Genomic DNA, 19,010 nt, shown 5'->3' on the forward strand with positions numbered 1-19,010 from the left:
CCTGCTTTGCAATCACAAGCCTGTGGTGTCATGGAAAGAAATCTGCTCTCTGGAGGCCAAGGAGCAGGGGCCCCCGTCCTCCTCTGCCAATGATACACTGTGTGACCTTGGCAGTTCACCCATCTCTCTGGGCCGCGGGAGATTCCTCCAAGTCATAATGAGGCACCATGTGCCTGGCACATGGCAAAAGCTCACTGATGAATCAGTGAATGAAGTGGGGACCGTCAACCTTTCTGGTAAATATTTAATTTAGAGAAAAGTAAATAAAAGTGCCCAGCGGGTATTCATTCAACAAGTATTTAAATATTTGATGGGCACCTTCTATGGACAAAGCCCTCTTCCAGGCACCAAGAGTAGTGAATAAAATGAATGAAAACCTTGCCCTTGGTTAGCTGACATTTTAGGTGTTGAATCAAAGGTCAATGATTTGCATATGAGTCCTGGGCAGGCTGGTGGTCAGAGGAGGAGCGAGAGAAGTGGTGAGTGAGTGGAATGCTTTGTCTCCAGGCGCAGGGGTGGCGGGATAGCCAGAGTGGACAGACAGGATAGGAAAGGGCCTGCTGAGACGTCAGTTCTTGGCTTATAGACATATTTGCCTCCACAATCCTTCCCACTCCACCTGCTCAGGTAGGGTCTGAGTTGGTCTGGAGCTGCTCCCGTGGTGGGAAGCTGGTCAGCCCTCTGAACCATCTTATTTCTCAGTGTTCAGATGCCAGTTCCCAAAGAGTAGGGAGAGGTTTAGCCATGGAGGGGACAGGGATACATACAGTGTGTGTGGGTGCAGACTGAAGATCTGGGTGTATATGTATGACCACCAGAGACCCAGATCTTTTTCAGTTTATTTTTGTCCATTCTCTGGGATCAGGCCACATGCATCTCCTCTGCCCCAGATTTCTAGGTCACGGTCCAACCCCCAAGGAGACAAAGCACAGGGCTTAGAACCAGAAGCTCCAGTCCAGGAAGGCTTGACTCAGACCATGCTTTCCCCTGGGCCTCCTCCCTTCTCTGAGGACAGATGGGTAGCCATCACAGGGACAAATGTGTGTGAGAAGGAAGGACTTTCTGACCTTCAGAGCTGTCCCAGCAAGAAGGGGCCCCCTAAGAGGCAGTGTGTTCTTAGACCCCAGAGACACTCAAGCGTAGCCTTAGGACAGCTGGTCAAGATGTGGGACTTTCTGGGGGGCAAGTCATGGCCTGGGGGCCTTTGAGATCTGGGTCTGCCAGTCTTAAAGAGTCCTCCACTTTCTCCTTCTAGTGACCAGTCTGCACCTAAGCCTTTTTTGGGAAGGTAAGGAAGCCCCTAAGCCTTTCTCTGACCTCATGTCCCTTTATCCTTTGTGGGGTAGATGAGTGCTCAGAACTCATTCAGGGGGAAGAGCAAGCTGAGAGCCTCCGGAGGTTACTCACAGATACACGAACACCACCATGCCCACGTGGGCCCACCTCACCCAGGAGTCTCTCTCACACAGAGAGGAGCTCAGATTCCAGGGCCCCTCATAGGCTCAGGATAAGAAGGCGCTGCCCCCCTCTATCCCAGTGTGCACAGGAAATGCTCCTGCTCATTTCTGTTGGGGGTCCACCACGGGTTGATTGTGGGGGGGTGTTCTGGGGCCTGCAGGGTTCACTCTGTTGGAGGATTGCAGGGAAAGGAAGGGAGGGTGGGGGACATGGGGTTTAGCCCCAGATGCTCCCAGGGCAAGATGAAGGATAGCATACCTTGAAGAAGGGGGTCCTTCCTGGAGCCCTGGAGGGAGGGACTACACAAGTTACAGGGTGGGGGTGGGGGCTGGCAACTCATGAGCCAGGGCTGCATCCAAGAAGGGGGAGAAAGAGACACCAGAAAGGCTTTTGGAAGCTTCTGGAAAAAGCCAGTTAGGAACAGCATACTAAGGACTTTAGGACTAAAGCTCTGTTGGATTTATTTCCCTTACAAACTGTCCGAATTTATCATGTTTGTGATCTCTACCCTCTTCCCGCTTCTAAAGGGTAACCTCTTAAATCTGAGGGGTGGTTGGAAGACAGAGACCTACATGGATCCATCAAGCTTCCTAAATCTCTGATCCACCTGGAATTTATTTTTTGAAAGGAGTGAAAAGACAGATTTCACTGCTGCCCCTGTCCATGGCTACCATGCCCAGTACTGAATAATTAAGGTTTCCCCACGGAAACCTTTAAGATATCTGTGTTAATGTTTTATGATTTTTTTTTCCATATGTCCTACATTCCCTCCTATCTTTCCAAATACTCCCAAAATTTCCCTTTGTCATTTTAATTAAGATTGTATTACACTGAAATTATAAGCTAACATAGGATGACTTGACATCTTTTTTAGAGCAGTGAGTCTTCTTCTCCAAGGATGAGATAGAGCTTTCTATTTTTCTTAACAAGGTTATTTTTCCTGACTTGGCCTTGGAGCTTCGAAGATCCAGGTTTAGTGGGAAGAGGGTGTAAGCTACCTTAGGCAAGGACCACAGGAGCCCTACTTCAGAGCAGTGTGTGGGGGCAGTCCTGGTAATGGGGCGTAACAAGAGGTATGTGTGAGTCCCCAGCAAAAGCCCCCTCCCCCATATGCTACACACATACAGCCAGGCTGCAAAGCTCTGGGAATAGACGGGGTGGCAGGCCCTGGGGGACAGTCTGGCTGGTCAGGAGGGCAGCACACAGTTCACCTCAAGAGGTGATACAAGGAATTTCCTGGTGGTCCAGTGGTTAGGACTCCATGCTTCCCTTGCAAGGGCACAGGTTTGATCCCTGGTCGGGGAACTAAGATCTCACATGCTGTGTTATGTGGCCAAAAAATATTGAAAAAAAAAAAAAAAGACATAGTGTGACAGGGCTCTCTCAGAGAAGACCTGGCAGTCAAAACAGCAGGGGCCGTGCTAGGCTTGTGCTTATCTTTTTATTGTTTCTGTTCAGAGCCCCTGCAGCGGGGAAGGGGCAGGCACGGGGAGGTGGGCCCCCCTACCACCTGCCTGAGACCGCTCTCTCCTCTCTCCTCTTCGCTCCAGCATCTCGCCCACCCTCTCTCTTTCTGCATCTCCTGCTCCCACATCTGGCACCTTCGGGGGTTCTCTCTTGCAGCCCCTGCTTTGTAAGCCCACCTTGGGAAAGTAAGGGACCATGGGGTCAGTCTCAAGCCCCCCAGTAACCACGGGGGGGCTATGTCCCCAGTTACCTGCCTGGCTTGCTGAGGATGCTGCCTTTCTGACTCAGGCCGGGGAGGGGGCAGTGGGGAGGTCCACAGGGCTTGACCTGACCCTGAGGGGTTCCTACATCCTACTCTGGAGTCCCCTCCAAAGCCATATGCTAGAGCCTGAGGTCACGGAGGTGGGAAGGGTAGGGTCACTGCCATGTCTTGGCTCCAGCCTGGCCCTGTCTAGCACACTCCAAGGGCGGCCCAGGGCCAGGCCCCCTCACTTCAAAATCCAGACCTCACACGGCAGGGGTTCCCTGTGCCTGGGAGGGTTGGGCCATGTCCCCTGTGGGGACCAGGAAGGGTGGTCGCAGTGAGCAGGGGTCTGAGGCTGTGAGGGGAGCACTGTGGCTGGGGGTGGTGCCCTGGGATGGAGGGAGGCTGGCTTTAGGAGGCAGTGAGGACAGAGGTGAGCACGGTCTCTGGCAGCAGAGAAGCCTCTGGCTTTAGAGCACCTCATGCTGCTGTTGTGTGGCCTCACTGACGACCTGGAGAGGAAGAGAAACCCAGTCTAACCCAGGGCTGGCCAGAGAATGGAGTCATGACCCCGGGACACCTCCTCCCCAGAGTGGCAGACCCCTCTGCCCCCAGGCAGAACCAGCAGCACGGCTGGTAGAAGACACCTGGCTGACAGCCCCCCCAGACACACCCCACAGGCCCCCCTACCTCAGGGGTAAGGGGACCAGGCAGACCACTCACCTCCCCGTCCCGGGTCTCAATGGTCTTGATCATCACCGTCTTCTTGGTATGGACCTCAGAACCCCTCTGCTCGGGGCTTGTTTCTGTAACAGATTCATCCACACACTCAGCCTGACCAAGGCCAGGCCTGGGCTGTTCCTGTGGCTGGGAGTCCTTCCCTGGTCTCACTGGGCAAAGCCCGGAAGATGCCCACCCCCTCAATATGGGCCTGTTACTTTTTCAGCAAAACATCTTCACCTGTCCTTGTGCCCAGCACCCAGTAGGTGGCTCTGCAGACCCAAGGGGCTGTCCCAGGGCTGAGATAAGACAAGGAGCCAAGGGGTGTGCTCCAGGTGTTGGCAGGTTCAAGAGGGTGAGGGATCACCTAGGCCCCAGGCCACCCAGCAGTCCCCCCTCCACCGACACCCCTCCTCACTCCCCCTCCACCCTTGGTCCCCAAGAGATCCCTGCAGGAATCCCTGCAGGGTACCCTGACAGTTAGGACCCTAGAGCCCAGAACCAAGGCACTCTTTTGAAGGATCTCATGGTACCCAGCCCCCTTTATCTCCGGATGAACAACTTGATGTCTTAATGAAAGAGAGATGGACAGGAATCAGTCACTGATTTATTGCGCGGATGGCCAGTCACTTGTTCCTCCATGCCTCAGTTTCCCCACTGTGAAATGAACGTTAACAGCAGTACTTGCCCTGTCATGGCCCAGAACTATTGACTTGAAAAAGCATTAAGCGATTTTAAATGCAAGGCTCACACTTGATATCTGCATAAACTGCTAACCGAAAAGAGCCATTCTGAGTTTTATTGGAAGGGTCAAATTTAGGTCCTTGGTGTTATGAGTTTGGTGTTCATAAATCTCCTTAGCAGTCAGCCAGCCTGTGATGAACATTGCAACTCGGTGGAGCACAGCATGTATTTTTTTCTGATGGAAATGAACATCGAATATATAAAAGATTTGATCTAGGAAAGGCGAAGCTGCCAAGGACTCCAACTTACTTTCCTAATGTATCATTAGAGCGTGTTTTTCTGCTCTCTGGGGTTGGAAAGCCACTCGATCTGCATATTACTAATGTCAGAATGGCAGAATGCCCTAGGAGTTCGTTCTTTTAATTGTTTGGCTTTGCTAAGGTTTGGCTTCATTTTTTAAAGCAAGCACCCAACATCTTGCTCCAGAAAGCTGGAAATGCTCAATAAGCAGCTGGAGGGCAGTGGGGGGTGCTTGGCAACTTGTCAAACAGACAATAAGTGGTGGGTGCCTTGTAGCTCAGGCATAGGGTTCTAGATGCTTCTGCCGCCAGGTCCCCAAGGATACCCTGGTACTTCCTCAGAGTTTGGGTATATTAGGAAAAAGAAACTGTTGGCCACTTAATATTCCCAGAAGATGCAGGGGACATGGTCATACAATACAACACCGTGAAATTTAAAAAAATAAAATAAAAAGCTCCCTTTGTCAGAAGATGCCTCTACCTAAATGTCCCCATTCTCCCGTTGCAGCCCCCTTTCTGTTCCCCAGACCCCATCCCTGTCCCTATGGTGTATCCTCCCTTCCTGGCTGGCCTTGGGCAGTGCCCATGCTGGCCTCCTACCCTCTGCCACTCCAGCCTCCACTTGCCAACACGCACTCACCTCGGAAGTTGAGGGCAGAGAAGGTCTGGATAGGGAGGTTGATCCTAAAAGGAGAGAGACCAGGCCCCCAAAGGGTTAGGACCCTCCATCTCTCTCGTCACCACCCCTCAAAACTTGCCCTGATCCTCTGTAAACACCATCCTCAGCTGTCCCAGTCCCACTGACTTCAACACTGCTTGGGGCATGGGGCCAAAGGCCCACTCGAGCTGTCCCAGGAACTGTCCCTTCTGGAAGGATCACCCCAGTCCTTCTCTGACCTGCTGGTATGACACCAGGACCCCCACTGCACCCTCCACCGTACCCAGATTTCTTTCTTGCCCTTGGCATTGCAGGGTGTATCAACAGGAGCTGTGGATGACATCCACTGCATGTGCCCACCCTCCAGTCAGTCTGGGAATCTCTGGCCCACTCACAGGAAGGCAAGTTCCAGGAACTGCCACCCGCCCTTTATGCCTAGAGCTGGGAAAATGCAGTGTGACCTTAGCTACCTGAAGGGGTCATTATATGAGGATATTATTCTACAGTATCTGAAATCTTCCTCTCTATAAATCTGTATCTAAATATGTCAGCTGATTTTTGTAAACTTCAGATTTTATCATTTTTGTGAGCATCAGTGGGCATCATTTTGTTGAGTACATGATCTGTTTTGAATTGATGTTAAGTTTATATAGTGAAATGCACAGATCTTTAGAGTGCAATCCAGTGAGTTTTGATCAGTGTCTACATCCATGTAACCACCAGTCCAAATCAAGATATAGAACATTTCCATCAACGAAGAAGGTTCCCTTGTGTCCCTTTCTGGTTGCATGGTGTTTTTGTGTCTAAAGGTGATTTGTTCTGAGCACGTCATTGCATCTTTTCCTGTGAGCACGTGTGTGTGTACACATGCATGTGTGTGCAGCCTCTGAGCATGAATCTCTGCACCTTCTCTCTTAGCCTATCATGTCCCAGCTCCATCTGTCTCTATTCATCTCTATCTGCCCCCTCCCTTTCCTTCCTCATCACTCCCAGCTCTGCTTCCATCTCTCCCTTGACTGGCAGTAATGTTTTATTACTAGTTGCTGAATATGGTTTTATGCTGCTGGTTCTTAATTCTGAAGGTGGATATGGGAATACTTATATTTCTCTTTTTATAAAAGCTATTAATTAAATCACTTTTTACCCAGGTGGCTTTGGTTAATTCTCTGTAATCAGCGCAGTGGTGGCCTCTTGTATAATATTGCTTCTAGATCTTGTGATGGTGATCCTGAGCCCCGCTTCAGGGCAGGAAGGGGCCCTCAATGCACCCCCCTCCAGGAGCCCACGGCCAGCCTCTGCCTGGCCCCTCACCGGCTCTCCTCGCCCTCCAGCAGCTTCCGGTAGGTGGCAATCTCCACGTCCAAGGCCATCTTGACATTGAGCAGGTCCTGGTACTCGCGCAGGTGGCGGGCCATCTCATCCTTGAGGTGTCGGATCTCCTCTTCCAGGCGGGCAATGTTGTCCTGGTAGCCGCTGGCCTCACTAGCAAAGCGGTCCTCTAGCTCCCTCATCTGCCTCATCAGTGAGTCGTTCTGCAGGAGGGGGTGCCCAGGTCAAGGACGGGCTGTGCTGGTGGTCGAGGGGACACGGGGGGCCCAGGATGGACAGAGGCACAGTCTCCGGGCTGGGAGGTACCCCAGATAGCCAAGCCGAGGACTTGTCAAAGTCCTCTGAGCCAGGGAACTCGGAACTCAAACGAAGCCTTATGTGGAATATCAGAGAATACAGCTGATACAAGGGAACATGGCTGTCCACCCTTCCTGCCTCCACGCAGGAGTCCCACGATTCCTGAGAGCCCCCCTGGGAGTCCACCTGTCTGTTTCTACCCCTGTGGTAGATATGAGGAGACAGAGGCCCAGAGAGGGTGTGTGATGCGCCTGAGGTCACAGAGCGTAAGCTGCAGATGGGAAGGGCTGGGCCAGGCAAGGTGGGCAGGGACTCACGGTGCCCTTGAGGGCGTCGATCTCACAGGTGTAGGACTGGATCTGGTGGCGGTACTCCATCATCTCCTGCTTGGCCTGGCGCAGAGCGTCATTGTTCTTGTTGGCTGCCTGGGTCAGGTCAGACACCTATGGGCAAAGAGAGAGGGTCCCTGAGATGATAGGGAGGATGCAGGATACAGGAAGGGGTGGGCAAAGAAGCATGGAGACCCTGGGCTCACCCTCCTCCCCAGAGATGGAGCCATAGGAAATACCTCCAAACTGGGATTGAGGGGACAGAGGGGCTGCCAGAGTCTCACCTTTGACTTGTACCATTCCTCGGCTTCCGAGATATTCTTGGCCGCGATGGTCTCATACTGAGCACGGATGTCCCTGAGGGCAGCTGTGAGGTCTGGTTTCGACATGTCCATCTCCACCTGGACCTGCTGTTCCTGAAGCTGGGCCTGTAGCTCGCGGATCTCCTGCAGGGTATGGCTAGGCTTCAGTCCCCAACCAGCCCCAACACGTACCCTCACAACCCCACTCCCCGAGTCCAGCACCACCACCATCCGCTCCAGCCGCTTTCACCAAGGCATAGTACCTCTTCGTGAACTTTCTTAAGGAACGCGATTTCCTCGTTGAGAGATTCAATCCTGCGCTCCAGGTCAATTCGAGCTAGAGTGGCTGCATCCACGTCCTGGGAAAGGTCAAGTGAGAGGGAGAGGGACACTGATCACCCGGGCATTGCAGAGGGAGACCAGGCGTGACACAGAGGGGACAGAAGGGGTAAGGCAGCTGGGAGACCCAAGAGGACTCACGGCTCGGAAGGCAGCCAAATTGTTCTCCGCTTCTTCTTTCAGCTGAATTTCCTCTTGCAGCCTGGCAGACACAGGCAGAAGGACAGACAGATGGTGAGGATGAAACAGGCTGGGGAGAAGACTGACTGGGGGCTGCCCAGGGAGTGGGCTCAGAATAGAGTGAGGAGGGCCCGCCCACACAGGGAGGGGACAGGAAGTGGCCCGATCTCTGCCCTGGAGCCACACCCTGAAAGTCCATGTCCTTGCTAGTTTGTGACCTCCCTGGGATTAAGAACTGCGTCTTATTTTGTCCACCTCCCGGTTCTTATTTTATCCACCTCTGGGTTCCCAGGCCCCAGCCCCAGCCTGGCCCATGTAGGTGCTCATTTAACGTTTGTGACCTGGGTGGTAGAACAGTGATCACTTGGACAGAAAAGCAGGACCCACCAGTATTTGCTCTATTCTTGCTGCCTGAAGCACAGGGAGCCTGGTGGAGCCACAATCAGTGTTCCAATCTGTCTGAGGGCTGCGTCTCCCCTCTCTCCCCCCCCCAACTCACTCTCTCCTTTCCTCCAGCTTATCCATCCTCCCTATAAAGCTTAAGTCTGGCCCAGGGGTCAAGATCCCCTCTCTACCCCCAACCACAGGGCTTCATCACAGAAGAACTGAGAGCTACTGCTGGCCCCAGATTTCCTTGTCTCCTACCAACCTGTCCTCTCCCTCCCACTGCCTATGGGCCTCCTTTCTCCTTCCATGTGCCCACCTGAACCCAGAAACAAACCCCTAGCATCTTAAGATGCTTTGTAAGAAGCACCTGGTCTCCCAACGTCGCCCATTTCCACTCCACGATGTCCCCAAGAAAATTGGGACCGTAGCCTCGTCTGCAGCCTGAGAGCACAGGGAGAGGCATGGCGTCTCTTCCCCCTCCCCCGGAGACACAGCTAGACCATCCTCACCCTGGGTACGATGGGGTACTGACCACTGGACCCAGCCCCAGGCCTAGCCTCCCGTGCCCGGCCCCTGGAGAGGGAGAGGGTTCTGAGGGCGCTTGCGGGTGCTCACTTGGCCTTGAGCCGCTGCAGGTCGTCCAGCAGGTTGTCCCGCTCGACGTCGACGCGGGCGCGCTGGTTGGTGAGCACCTCCACCTGGCGCCGCAGCTCGCGCAGCTCCTCCTCGTAGATCTCGGCCACGCGCGTCGGCTCCCGGCCCTTGAGCCGGTTCACCTCCGCAGCAAGCGCCGCGTTCTGCTGCTCCAGGAAGCGCACCTTCTCGATGTAGTTGGCGAAGCGATCATTGAGCTCCTGCAGCTCCACCTTCTCGTTGGTGCGCGTGGTCAGGAACTCCTGGTTCACGGCATCGGCCAGCGAGAAGTCCAGCAGCTCGCCCGCGCCATAGGAGGAGGGCACGCGGGTCGAACCCAGCCGGCTGGCCCGCAGCGCCCCCAGGCCCCCGGCCCCGCCCGACGTGCGCGACACCTGGTACACGCGGGACGTCACCGAGCTCGAGGAGCCCTTGGTGCCGAAGCCCGCGCGCGGGAACACCGGCGAGCTCAGCGGGGAGCCGAGCGGGAAGCTGGGGGCCCCGCCGAAGGTGCGGCGGTAGGACGACACCCGCTGGCTGGACGAGTAGGCCTGGCTCATAGTGGCGGCGCGGGCGAGGCTGGGCGGCGCGGAGAAGGAGGCGGCGGGCGGCCGGCCGGAGAGTGGATGTGGAGAGGGGAGACAGGGCCCCCGGCCGTCCGCACTATTTGTATCCCTCCTGACATCAGCCCCCGCCGCCCCTCCCCTGACAGCTGCAGGATCCCGCTGTCCTGCCAGGAAAGGGCGGCCCCTGGCGTGGGGGCGGGGAGGCCAGCTCCCCCGCAGGAGGACTGAGCCCCTCAGCGGGCGGGTGGGTGGGGGCCCCTGCGGGGTGTGGGAGAGGCTGGCGGACCTAGGAGGGCAGAAGGTGGGCAGGCCTGCCAGCCGCTTCACCCGGGCGCAAACATGTCTGGAGCCCCCGGCCAGCCCCCTTTCAGTCCTTGCCTCCCTGGTCCTGGGGTGATCAGCGGAGAGAGCTGGGGAGAGGCTTCTATTTAGTTTGAGGGGCTTCTTTTGGCTCCAAAGAGATACTTTGGGTCATTTCCTGAAGAGACAAGGCCTATTTCCAAGACAGTCTGCAAATCACCTTTTTTTTTTCCCTAAAGATTCTCCGAAAGTGGCAAACATTTAGGAGGGCTCAGACAAAGACCAGGAATGCCCCAGCCAGGCCTAGTGGAGGAGCGTCTCTGACAGGCAGGGAGGATGGGAAGGCCTCCCTGGGATAGGCAGCCATCCCCACCAGAGCCCACCTCCTCAGGTATGTCCACTAGCATCTGAGTTCCAGCTCCCAGCCTCAGTTTCCCTCTGGATTCATGAAGGTCCTCTTCCACCCCACCCCTACCAGTGAGGGTGCAGCCTCAAGTTTACAAACAACAGGGTGATTTCCAGAAAGGGCCTGGTAGGCTCTCAGTTTCCAATTATAACAATTATAACTGTGTCCTCTCACCCCCACACTGCCAACTTCTCTGGGCTTCTGTCCCTGTGAGCCCACCCCCACCCCCTCTCTGATTCATCCCCCTTCCTCACACCACCCCCACCCCCAGGGGTTTGTGTTTTGTCAGGAGCCTCATGTCAACCCAGCCATCTCCCTGGCAGCAACAGCTGCCAACCCCAAATACCAGAGCTGGTATTTATAGAGGAGAATGCATCAGTCCGGGAAACAAGCACACAGGAGAGGAGCTCTGGGGGGGTGGGGGTCGGGTACCTGAGGAGACATGGGTATCAGATGGTGGAGGAAGGCTTGAGGCGATGAGCCCCAATCACTTCCCACCCCCTTCATGCTCCAAGCCCCCAGCAGAGAAGCCCTGAATAGGGCTTGTCCATCCCTTGTACTAAGGTCTCCTCCTTAGTACAAGGCACTGGCTGACCCCTAAGGACATTTCCGCTTCTCCATGAATATTGGCTGTTTCTCCAAAGCTCCACCTGGCACTATTCAGGTCTCTCTTAGGCCTGACCCTTTAGGAATGCAAAGTTTGGAAATAGAGGTCTGGTCTTATCTTAGCTCTGCCATCACCTGAAGATGTAATTACAAGCAGGCAAGTCCTTCCCTTCTCTGTGTCGTCACTATAATGTATGAATGGTCACCCTGGCGGTGTCTACCGACTATGGGTTTGAAGAGGCTCAAGTAACAATTACTACCTTGTGTATTCTGAGCACCCACCGTGTGTCACTCTGCTAAGCACTTCCCACCCGTGATCCCCAATTCTCTTGACACCCCTGTGAGGTAAGAGCTAGTACCCTTCCCATGTTGCAGCTCAGGAAGCTGAGGCAGTCTGACTCCAGAGCCCATGCTTTGTCCCCAGGGTATGTGTGAATGTGCCAGGTTAACTGCAAAGAGCTTTGTTGCTGCTGTCTTTGCAAAGCCCTTTCACATTCAGTTTCTAATTTTTATCCAAGAGACAAGCTTATGAGGTGGGTGGGGAGTTCCAGATATTCTTATCCAGCCTTCGAGTCAGTGCAAGCTGTTGTGTTCTGGTTATTTTTGTGTCTCGTCTCCCAAACTAGATTGTAGGCTCCTGGAGAATTTTGGGGAGACCATGTGACTCCTTTGCATGTCCCTTTGGACAGGCAGCACTGTCCTTGTTCAAAGTAGCCTGAAAGATTTCTTTCCCATCCCCTTATTTTGTTAACATACGCTGCGTGCACACAAACACACATGTCCATGAGACACACCTGTCCATGAGTGGACAGGTGAGTCAGCTCCCAGCCACTCTTATAACTGAATCCCTCTGACTGCAGCAGTTGGCTCAAGGGGCAGGCCTGGACCTGACCAGGGCCAATCAGAGACCCACCTTGGAATTTATACATGGAACTGGGATTACTAAACTGGAGCCTGGCAACCATGTTTCCTACCCACTGGGGAGGTCTTTCTGGCATAGGGAAAAAAAGGTCAGCATGCCGGGAGCAGCAGAGACACCCAGAGAAAAGGAGAATGTGAGGTTGGAAGTCCTAAATTCCATCTCCCGGGACCCTGGTTCTTCAGTTCTCCATTTTGTGAGCTCCCCCAGTATCCTTCCTGGGTTTGGGGCCAATAAACTTTTCTTTTTTTTTTTAAACTGAAGAGACTTGGTATTGGCTACTGCCATTTGTAATCAAAACAACCCTGGCTAATATGCTGTAAGGAGACTGTGCGCCCATTTCCACAACACTAAAGAGGCCAGAACACTTTTGGGACTCCTGTCTGTGAACAGTCTCCAGACCACATAAGGAAATTGCCCTTTGGACCAGCCTGAGGCCTCAGTTCCTTAGTGAAATGAGACAGAAAGCAAATAAATAAATTATACCATGTATTCTCTAGTCAAAATCAACATCTACCAGACTTGGCTCTGAACCACTTGGAGCTGTTTCCAAAATTTGGTTCCACCCCTAAGGATTTGCTACCATGGAGGGCAGCAAAACAACACTTGGAGGCTTGGAAGGCAGGTGAAAGAGGAGCATTCCAAAGCATGTTCCTAACCAGGCAGCACCACTGAAGGAAGAGTTTAGACTCCCCTTGGGACTTCTTAGAACTAGACATGCTAAAAATAATGACAATTTATCTGGATGGGTAATGCACTTAGCATAAAATGCAGAAGGTATCATTCTGTGGGTTGCTTTTTCACTCTCTTGATAGTATCCTTTGATGCACAAAAGTTTTTAATTTTGATAAAGTCCAGTTTATCTATGGATTCTTTTATTGCCTATGCTTTGGGTGTCATATCCAAGAAATCATTGCCAAATCAATGTGAAGAATGTTATCCCCTGTGTTTTCTTCTGAGAGCTTTACAGTTTTAAGTCTTTGATCCATTATGAATTAATTTTCATACATAGTATAAGGGTCCAACTTCATTCTTTTTCATATTAATATGTTATATGAGTATTATATGATAGATAATTTCCCCAGCACCATTTGTTGACAAGACTGTCCTTTTCCTCTTATTGAAAACAATTTAGCCATATATTTGAAGTTTTTTTTTCCTCTGGGCTCTCTGTTATGGTCCATTGACCTAGGTATCTGTACTCACACCAGTACCATACTGCCTTGATTACTATAGCTTTGTAATAAGTTTTGAAATCAGGAAGTGTGACTCCTCCAACTTTGTTGTTTTTTTCAAGATGTTTTGGCTATGAGGGGTCCATTGAGATTCCATTTTGAATTTTAAATGGAATGAATTTTTCTATTTCTTAAAAAAATTTTTGGTGGGATTTTTATAGGGGTTGCACTGAATCTGCAGATCACTTTGGGTAGTATTGAAAGCTTAACAATATTAAGTCTTCCAATCAATAAATACTGGATATCTTTCAATTTTTGTGTCTTCATTTCAGAAATGTTTTGTAGCTTTCAATGTACAAGCCTTACTCTTAAGTCACTTCAGTTATGTCCGACTCTTCTCGACCCCATGGACTGCAGCCCACCAGGCTCCTCCATCCATGGGATTTTCCAGGCAACAGTACTCTTCCCTAGTTATGTTTATTTCTAGGTATTTTATTCTTTTTGATGCTATTATAGATGAAGTTGATAATGAGGGCTTTTCCCTTTATTCTGTTAATGTGATATATTATACTGATTGGTTTTCATGTATTTAACCATCCCTGCATTCCAGAAAAAAGTCCCATGTTAACATGTGTATAATGCTTTTAATATGCTGTTGAATTTTGGTTTGCTAGCATTTTGTTGAGAAGTTTAACATTAATATTTATAAGGAATATACATCTGTAGCTTTGTTTTCTTGTATGTCTTTGTCTGGCTGTGGTATCAGACTAATGCTGGCCTCATAGGATGTGTTAAGAAATACTTCCTTTTCAAATTTTTAGAAGATTTTGAGAAGGGTTGGTGTTAATTCTGAAATGTTTGGTAGAATTCAATAAGGAAGCCATCTTGTCTTACTCTTTTCTTTATTGGGAGATTTTGAGTCATTCTTCTTAATCATTCTTCTTAATATCCTCATTTGTATTTCACATTTGTATTCGTATTTACCATATTTGGCCAATTTTTTATTGATAAACATTTCCAATCTTTTGCTATTATAAACAATGCTGCTATGAACATCCTTGGAACAAAACTTTTAAAAAATATTTACTTATTTGGCTGTGTCAAGTCTTAGTTGCAGTACATCGGATATTCATTACATCATGAGAGATCTTTCTCTAGCTGTGGTGCATGGGCTCTTCTGTCGTGGTACACAGGCTTAGTTGCTCCTTGGCATGTGGGATCTTAGTTCCCTGACCAGGAGTCAAACCCATGTCCCCTGTATTACAAGGTGGATTCTTAACTACTGGACCACCAGGGAAGTCCCGGGACAAACTTCTGAATATATAAAGTTTGGTAAGGCATTTTATTCTTTTGGTAAGGTATCACATTATTTTATGGTCATATCTCTCACTGGAGCTAAGTGATATTGGAAATGGGAAGGTCCACCAAGACAGACCTTTTCATTCATCATTTGCCAGAAAAGGGGGACAATTTATAAATGTGTGTTCATGGTACAGTCCCCTTGTATTTAATACAATGCACATTACCAATATATTTTGTTGAATCAGTTAAAGGAGGAAGTCAGTCCTGATGTTTGCTTGAAATCTTCCCACATTACTCTAACCTTGGAGAGTCTTGGAAACTTAAGGTTGGAAGTAACTTCATAGGTCATGAGGTCAACCAGTCCCACACACCCACTTCTCAGTTAAGGTTTAAATTGTTTCTACTGTGACTCAAGCAAGCACTGCTCCACTTTGAATCCCTCTACTGCCTGGGGACACAGTGTCTCCAGGGTGCCCACTCCACTCCACAAAGAGTATTGGGTAAATAACATGCCTTGGTCATGGGACAACAGACAGCCCTGCTGTTTGAAACATTTCCTTATATTTGAACCCAGGAGATGTCTCTGCTATACCTATTACTCTGCCCTGGGAACCAAACAGAGTGAAAAGAAATCCCTTTCAGAGATCCAACTTCAAATATTTCAGGGTAGTGCTCACATCTTTTGGAGACTGCCTATTTCACCATTCCCAATTCTCTCCCTTCCCTAAACTAATGGACCAGCAAAACCCAAATTCATCCTAGCCTCCAAAGCCCCACCAGACTGGCCCGTCTTGCTAACCTTAGCTCACTCACCTCTCCTTTGGGCTCACCTCATACAGCCTCTTTTTTGTTGGGTGACACTGCCAAGCTTTTCCCTGCCTTCCTCTAAACTCAGTGACTGGAGGGCTTGTGGATGCCTGGGTAGATCTCTGAACCTCATGGAGGGTGCCCTAGAAGACAAGGGCCCTGGTACCATAGGACCTCCCAGGCCCCATGGATGGCATGGATAGGGGGCAGGCAGCTGATATGGATGAATCACCAGGATGGGGATACCGACTTGGCCACCACAGGGCATCTGAATTGAGGGAAAAAATGAAAGAGGTCAAAAAGGAGACAACCAGAAGTGACTTTTCCACCTTGCCCTGTCTGGGAGCATCCCCCAGCCCCGGTCTACTCCAGGATCCCAGACGCAAGACAGTGCTGGTGCCTCCCCACCGTGCACCCCCTCTCCACCAGCTGACCCCCACCTCCAGGGTTGCCTGTGTCCCTTTGTCCAGGGCCCACCCTCCTCTTTCTATTTCCCAGCATCTTGGTGCTTCTATTCCAAGCTGGGTTGGGTCAGGAGACAGCCACCGTGTCAGAGCTTGGGGACAGTATGGCAGGTGTGGATTCTGGGACCCTGGCTCTTGCCTGAGCTTCAGCACTTGGTGGGGAGGTGGGAGACCCAAGCAAGGGGGTCTGGAGGTGGGGCAGTCAGCCAGAGGCTAAGATACGGATGCTTATCATAGAGGTTCACCAACTAACCATCTGTGCCCCCTGGGCAAGTCCCATTTCCTGCCTAGTCTCACATGTCCAGGTGTGAAAGGGGATTGGGCCGGGTCATCTCCAGAGCCCCCTCAGCTTCGGACATCCTGAGTCTCTGGGCCCAGGGGGTGGGACACTGAGTGGTCCCTGGCAGAGTCATCCCCGCCTCAGTGCTCCCAGAGACCCGGCCCTCAACAGTCCCTTCCACGCTGCCCCCCCATCTTCCTCTCAGCTGTAGGGCTGCTTAACCTCCACAGGCGGCTGAGGAGCTAGAGTGACTGTAAAAGGGAAGGAATGTCCAGAGGCAATTGTTTCTTCCTGATATCACCGCGGGGGAGGTTGGGTTGGGGGGCCCAGCTGGAACGGTGGCGTCAGGATTATCCCTGAGACTCATCCCCCGCCACCCCGGCCTCCCCCCTGCACTGGCCCCCTGGCCCCACAGCCAGCAATCACCCCTCTCATCCACCACCCTCTGCATCTCACTGGTTTAAGACCTCCAGGCCTCCCTCTCCCACCTCTCTCCACCTTCTGACCCTAGACCCTCTCTTGGGACCCCTCCTTCATGGCACCCCCACCCCAGCTCTTATAAATTCCTCCCACATCTCCTCCTCGTCAACCCCACACCCCTGACCTAGCTCCTTCTCTGGGGAGGCCTCACAGGCTGGCTCCAACCCCCTCCTGACCCACGCTCCTTTTACAGACATGGAGTGCTGCGGGTTTTCTGCCAAAGTAGGAGAAGTCTGAGGCTGATCTCACCTCCTCCTTATAGGCTGCCTTGCAGGCTGGGGAGGAGGCAGTGGGGACAGGGAGGCTGAACCTCAAAGGGAGGAGCTAGTAAATGGAGGTGAAAGTGCTTTGTGGACTCTGAGCATCTGGTAGCTTTCAGGTGTTATTTGAATCAGTAAGAGGTTTGAGGCGAGGAGGATGGAGACGGAAGTCAGTTTGAAGCAAGAGGAGGGAGCTTTGCTAGCATGAAGGGAAGGTCCCCAAGAAGGCACCCTGGTGCCCTGGGAGCAGCATATGGCTGGGAGTTTAGGAGGCCAGAGTCTTGGCCAGCCCCAGATAAGCTGTGTGACCTTGGACTGGTTGCATCTCCTCTCTGGGTTGCAGTGTCTCCTTGCTTAAAAATGAAATATCCTGGACGTCCCTCCCTATTCTGACCCCCAAAAGAGGAGGGAGAGAGGCCCTTTCTTATGAAAAGGTGCCTCCCTGGGCTGCCTCATCTGAAGCCTTTTTGCTCAGACAGACTCCTATCAAGCCAAATCCAAACACTGGCGCATACTTAGAACACACCCAACCCCACCGTGTGTTGATGAGAGGCAGCTACACCTGCCAGCAGAAATGGACTCAGCCTCCTCCGTAGAGACACATTCTCCCTCCCCGCAGGTTCCTCCTGCCTCCCCTGTCTCTGTTGGCTCCGTCCTCACTGTGTGAGCACCTGTTCCTGCCCCACAGAACAGACACAGCCCCCACCTCCTCATGGGTTCCTGGCGTCTCAGCTGTCCTGGTACACTGCTGCCCCCACCACATCCAGCCACCTCCCCACAGTTCCCAGCCATCTGGGGGAATACCCCTGAATTCTCCAAGTCCCCTCAGTCCTGAGCCATTTCCTGAAGAGGCAGGGGAGCCCTCTCTTTCCAACACAAATATGCACCGTCCCCTCAGCTGAAACCCAAGGAGAATAAGAGAAAACTGTCCTTGATCAGACCAGGGTTTATCAGGGTGGAGGAGGGGCAGGGGTGTGAGAACTGGGGTGGGAAGGTGTCAGGGTGAGTTGGGAGCAGCTGAGCTTGGTGTAGGGTGGCACCCAGCCCTGCTCCAACCTCTGTGAAAGGAGATTTCATGGGTTTCTCTGCCTACCTATGGACTCACACTCTAGAGAGTCACTCAGGGCCTAACTCTAACCTGTCTGCTGAAATGTAAGTTCCTTCTTTCTTAGACCTTAACCCAGATAGAGAAATAGAGCTTCCCTTCTTCCCCAGGATTCTCCTGCCATTCTTAGTGCCATCACTCACCCCTCTCTTCTGCCTGATTTATCCCCATTCCTTTTATCTTTCTTCATAGGCTGTTTTTGGTTTCAACCCCTCCAGTTTGGTCATATCCCTGCCGTCCTGGGCGCTTTCCAGGTTTCCTACATCCCTCTGAGGCTGTGGAGTGCTTTAAACAGAGCCTGAGCAGGCTGGCAATGACCTCACGGGGCCACTATGCACAGTTGCTATCTATAGCCTTATAGGATCATCCTCCTCTTCCTCCAGCCAGCTGAGTCACAGTCAGCTTGGGGTCCACTCAGACCCCACGGTCTTCTCTGCCACTCCAGACCACAGCCCATTACAGCATCCTGAGCTGTTTTCACTGCTGGGTCAGATGCTTATTCTTCAAATTTTCCAAATACACAATGAAAGTGAGTCTTGGGTTCCAGAAAATGGCCATTAAAAAAAATTAACTAATTAATTGGGGGAGGGGTGCACTGCACGAGGCACGCAGGATTAGTTCCCTGCCCAGGCATCAAACCTGAGCCTCTTGAGTGGAAATGCAGAGCCTTAACCACTGGACCACCAGAGAAGTCCCAGAAGATACCCATTCTTGAACCTTCAGTGTTTTTATAGCCCCAGACAGAACTCTTCTCACACCTGTCCAGACAGCCAGCCAATGGCCCAAGTTCCATTTGACTTTGCAGGGGTATGGGACAAAGGGAGGAATTTGGGGAGCAGCTCCTGGGCCACTGCCTGGGTTCAGATTGGATCTACCACTCTTGGGTGAGTTGCTTCACCCCTCTGAGCCTCAGTTTCCTCATCTGTAAAATGATTATAATAGCATAGGGTTTGGGGAAGACTGAATGAGAAATGGACTGTAAAGCACTTAGCACTCAGCCTAGCACACAGTGAG

General features: G+C 51.8%; 1 protein-coding gene across 1 annotated transcript; it reads right to left on the reverse strand.

Annotated features, from left to right (window-relative positions):
- Positions 1–2,880: 2,880 nt before the first annotated feature.
- DES (desmin) lies at positions 2,881–9,963 on the reverse strand. Its single transcript, XM_005889691.3, has 9 exons — positions 9,309–9,963; positions 8,268–8,328; positions 8,051–8,146; positions 7,770–7,931; positions 7,474–7,599; positions 6,842–7,062; positions 5,513–5,556; positions 3,893–3,975; positions 2,881–3,681 (listed from the first exon to the last, which is right to left on the reverse strand). The coding sequence occupies exons 1-9, from the start codon at positions 9,884–9,886 to the stop codon at positions 3,640–3,642; spliced, it is 1,413 nt and encodes a 470-aa protein (XP_005889753.3). The 5' UTR covers positions 9,887–9,963; the 3' UTR covers positions 2,881–3,639.
- Positions 9,964–19,010: the final 9,047 nt, after the last annotated feature.

This window comes from Bos mutus, chromosome 2, assembly GCF_027580195.1.
Source record: "Bos mutus isolate GX-2022 chromosome 2, NWIPB_WYAK_1.1, whole genome shotgun sequence".
NCBI classification, from domain to species: domain Eukaryota; kingdom Metazoa; phylum Chordata; class Mammalia; order Artiodactyla; family Bovidae; genus Bos; species Bos mutus.

Coding starts and splice junctions, on each gene's coding strand:
- DES (XM_005889691.3), bottom strand. CDS start 9,886: ATGAGCCAGGCCTACTCGTCCAGCCAGCGGGTGTCGTCCTACCGCCGC. Junction 8,147..8,267: donor ATTTGGCTGCCTTCCGAGCC/GTGAGTCCTCTT, acceptor GACCTTTCCCAG/GACGTGGATGCAGCCACTCT. Junction 3,682..3,892: donor TTGAGACCCGGGACGGGGAG/GTGAGTGGTCTG, acceptor CTTCCTCTCCAG/GTCGTCAGTGAGGCCACACA.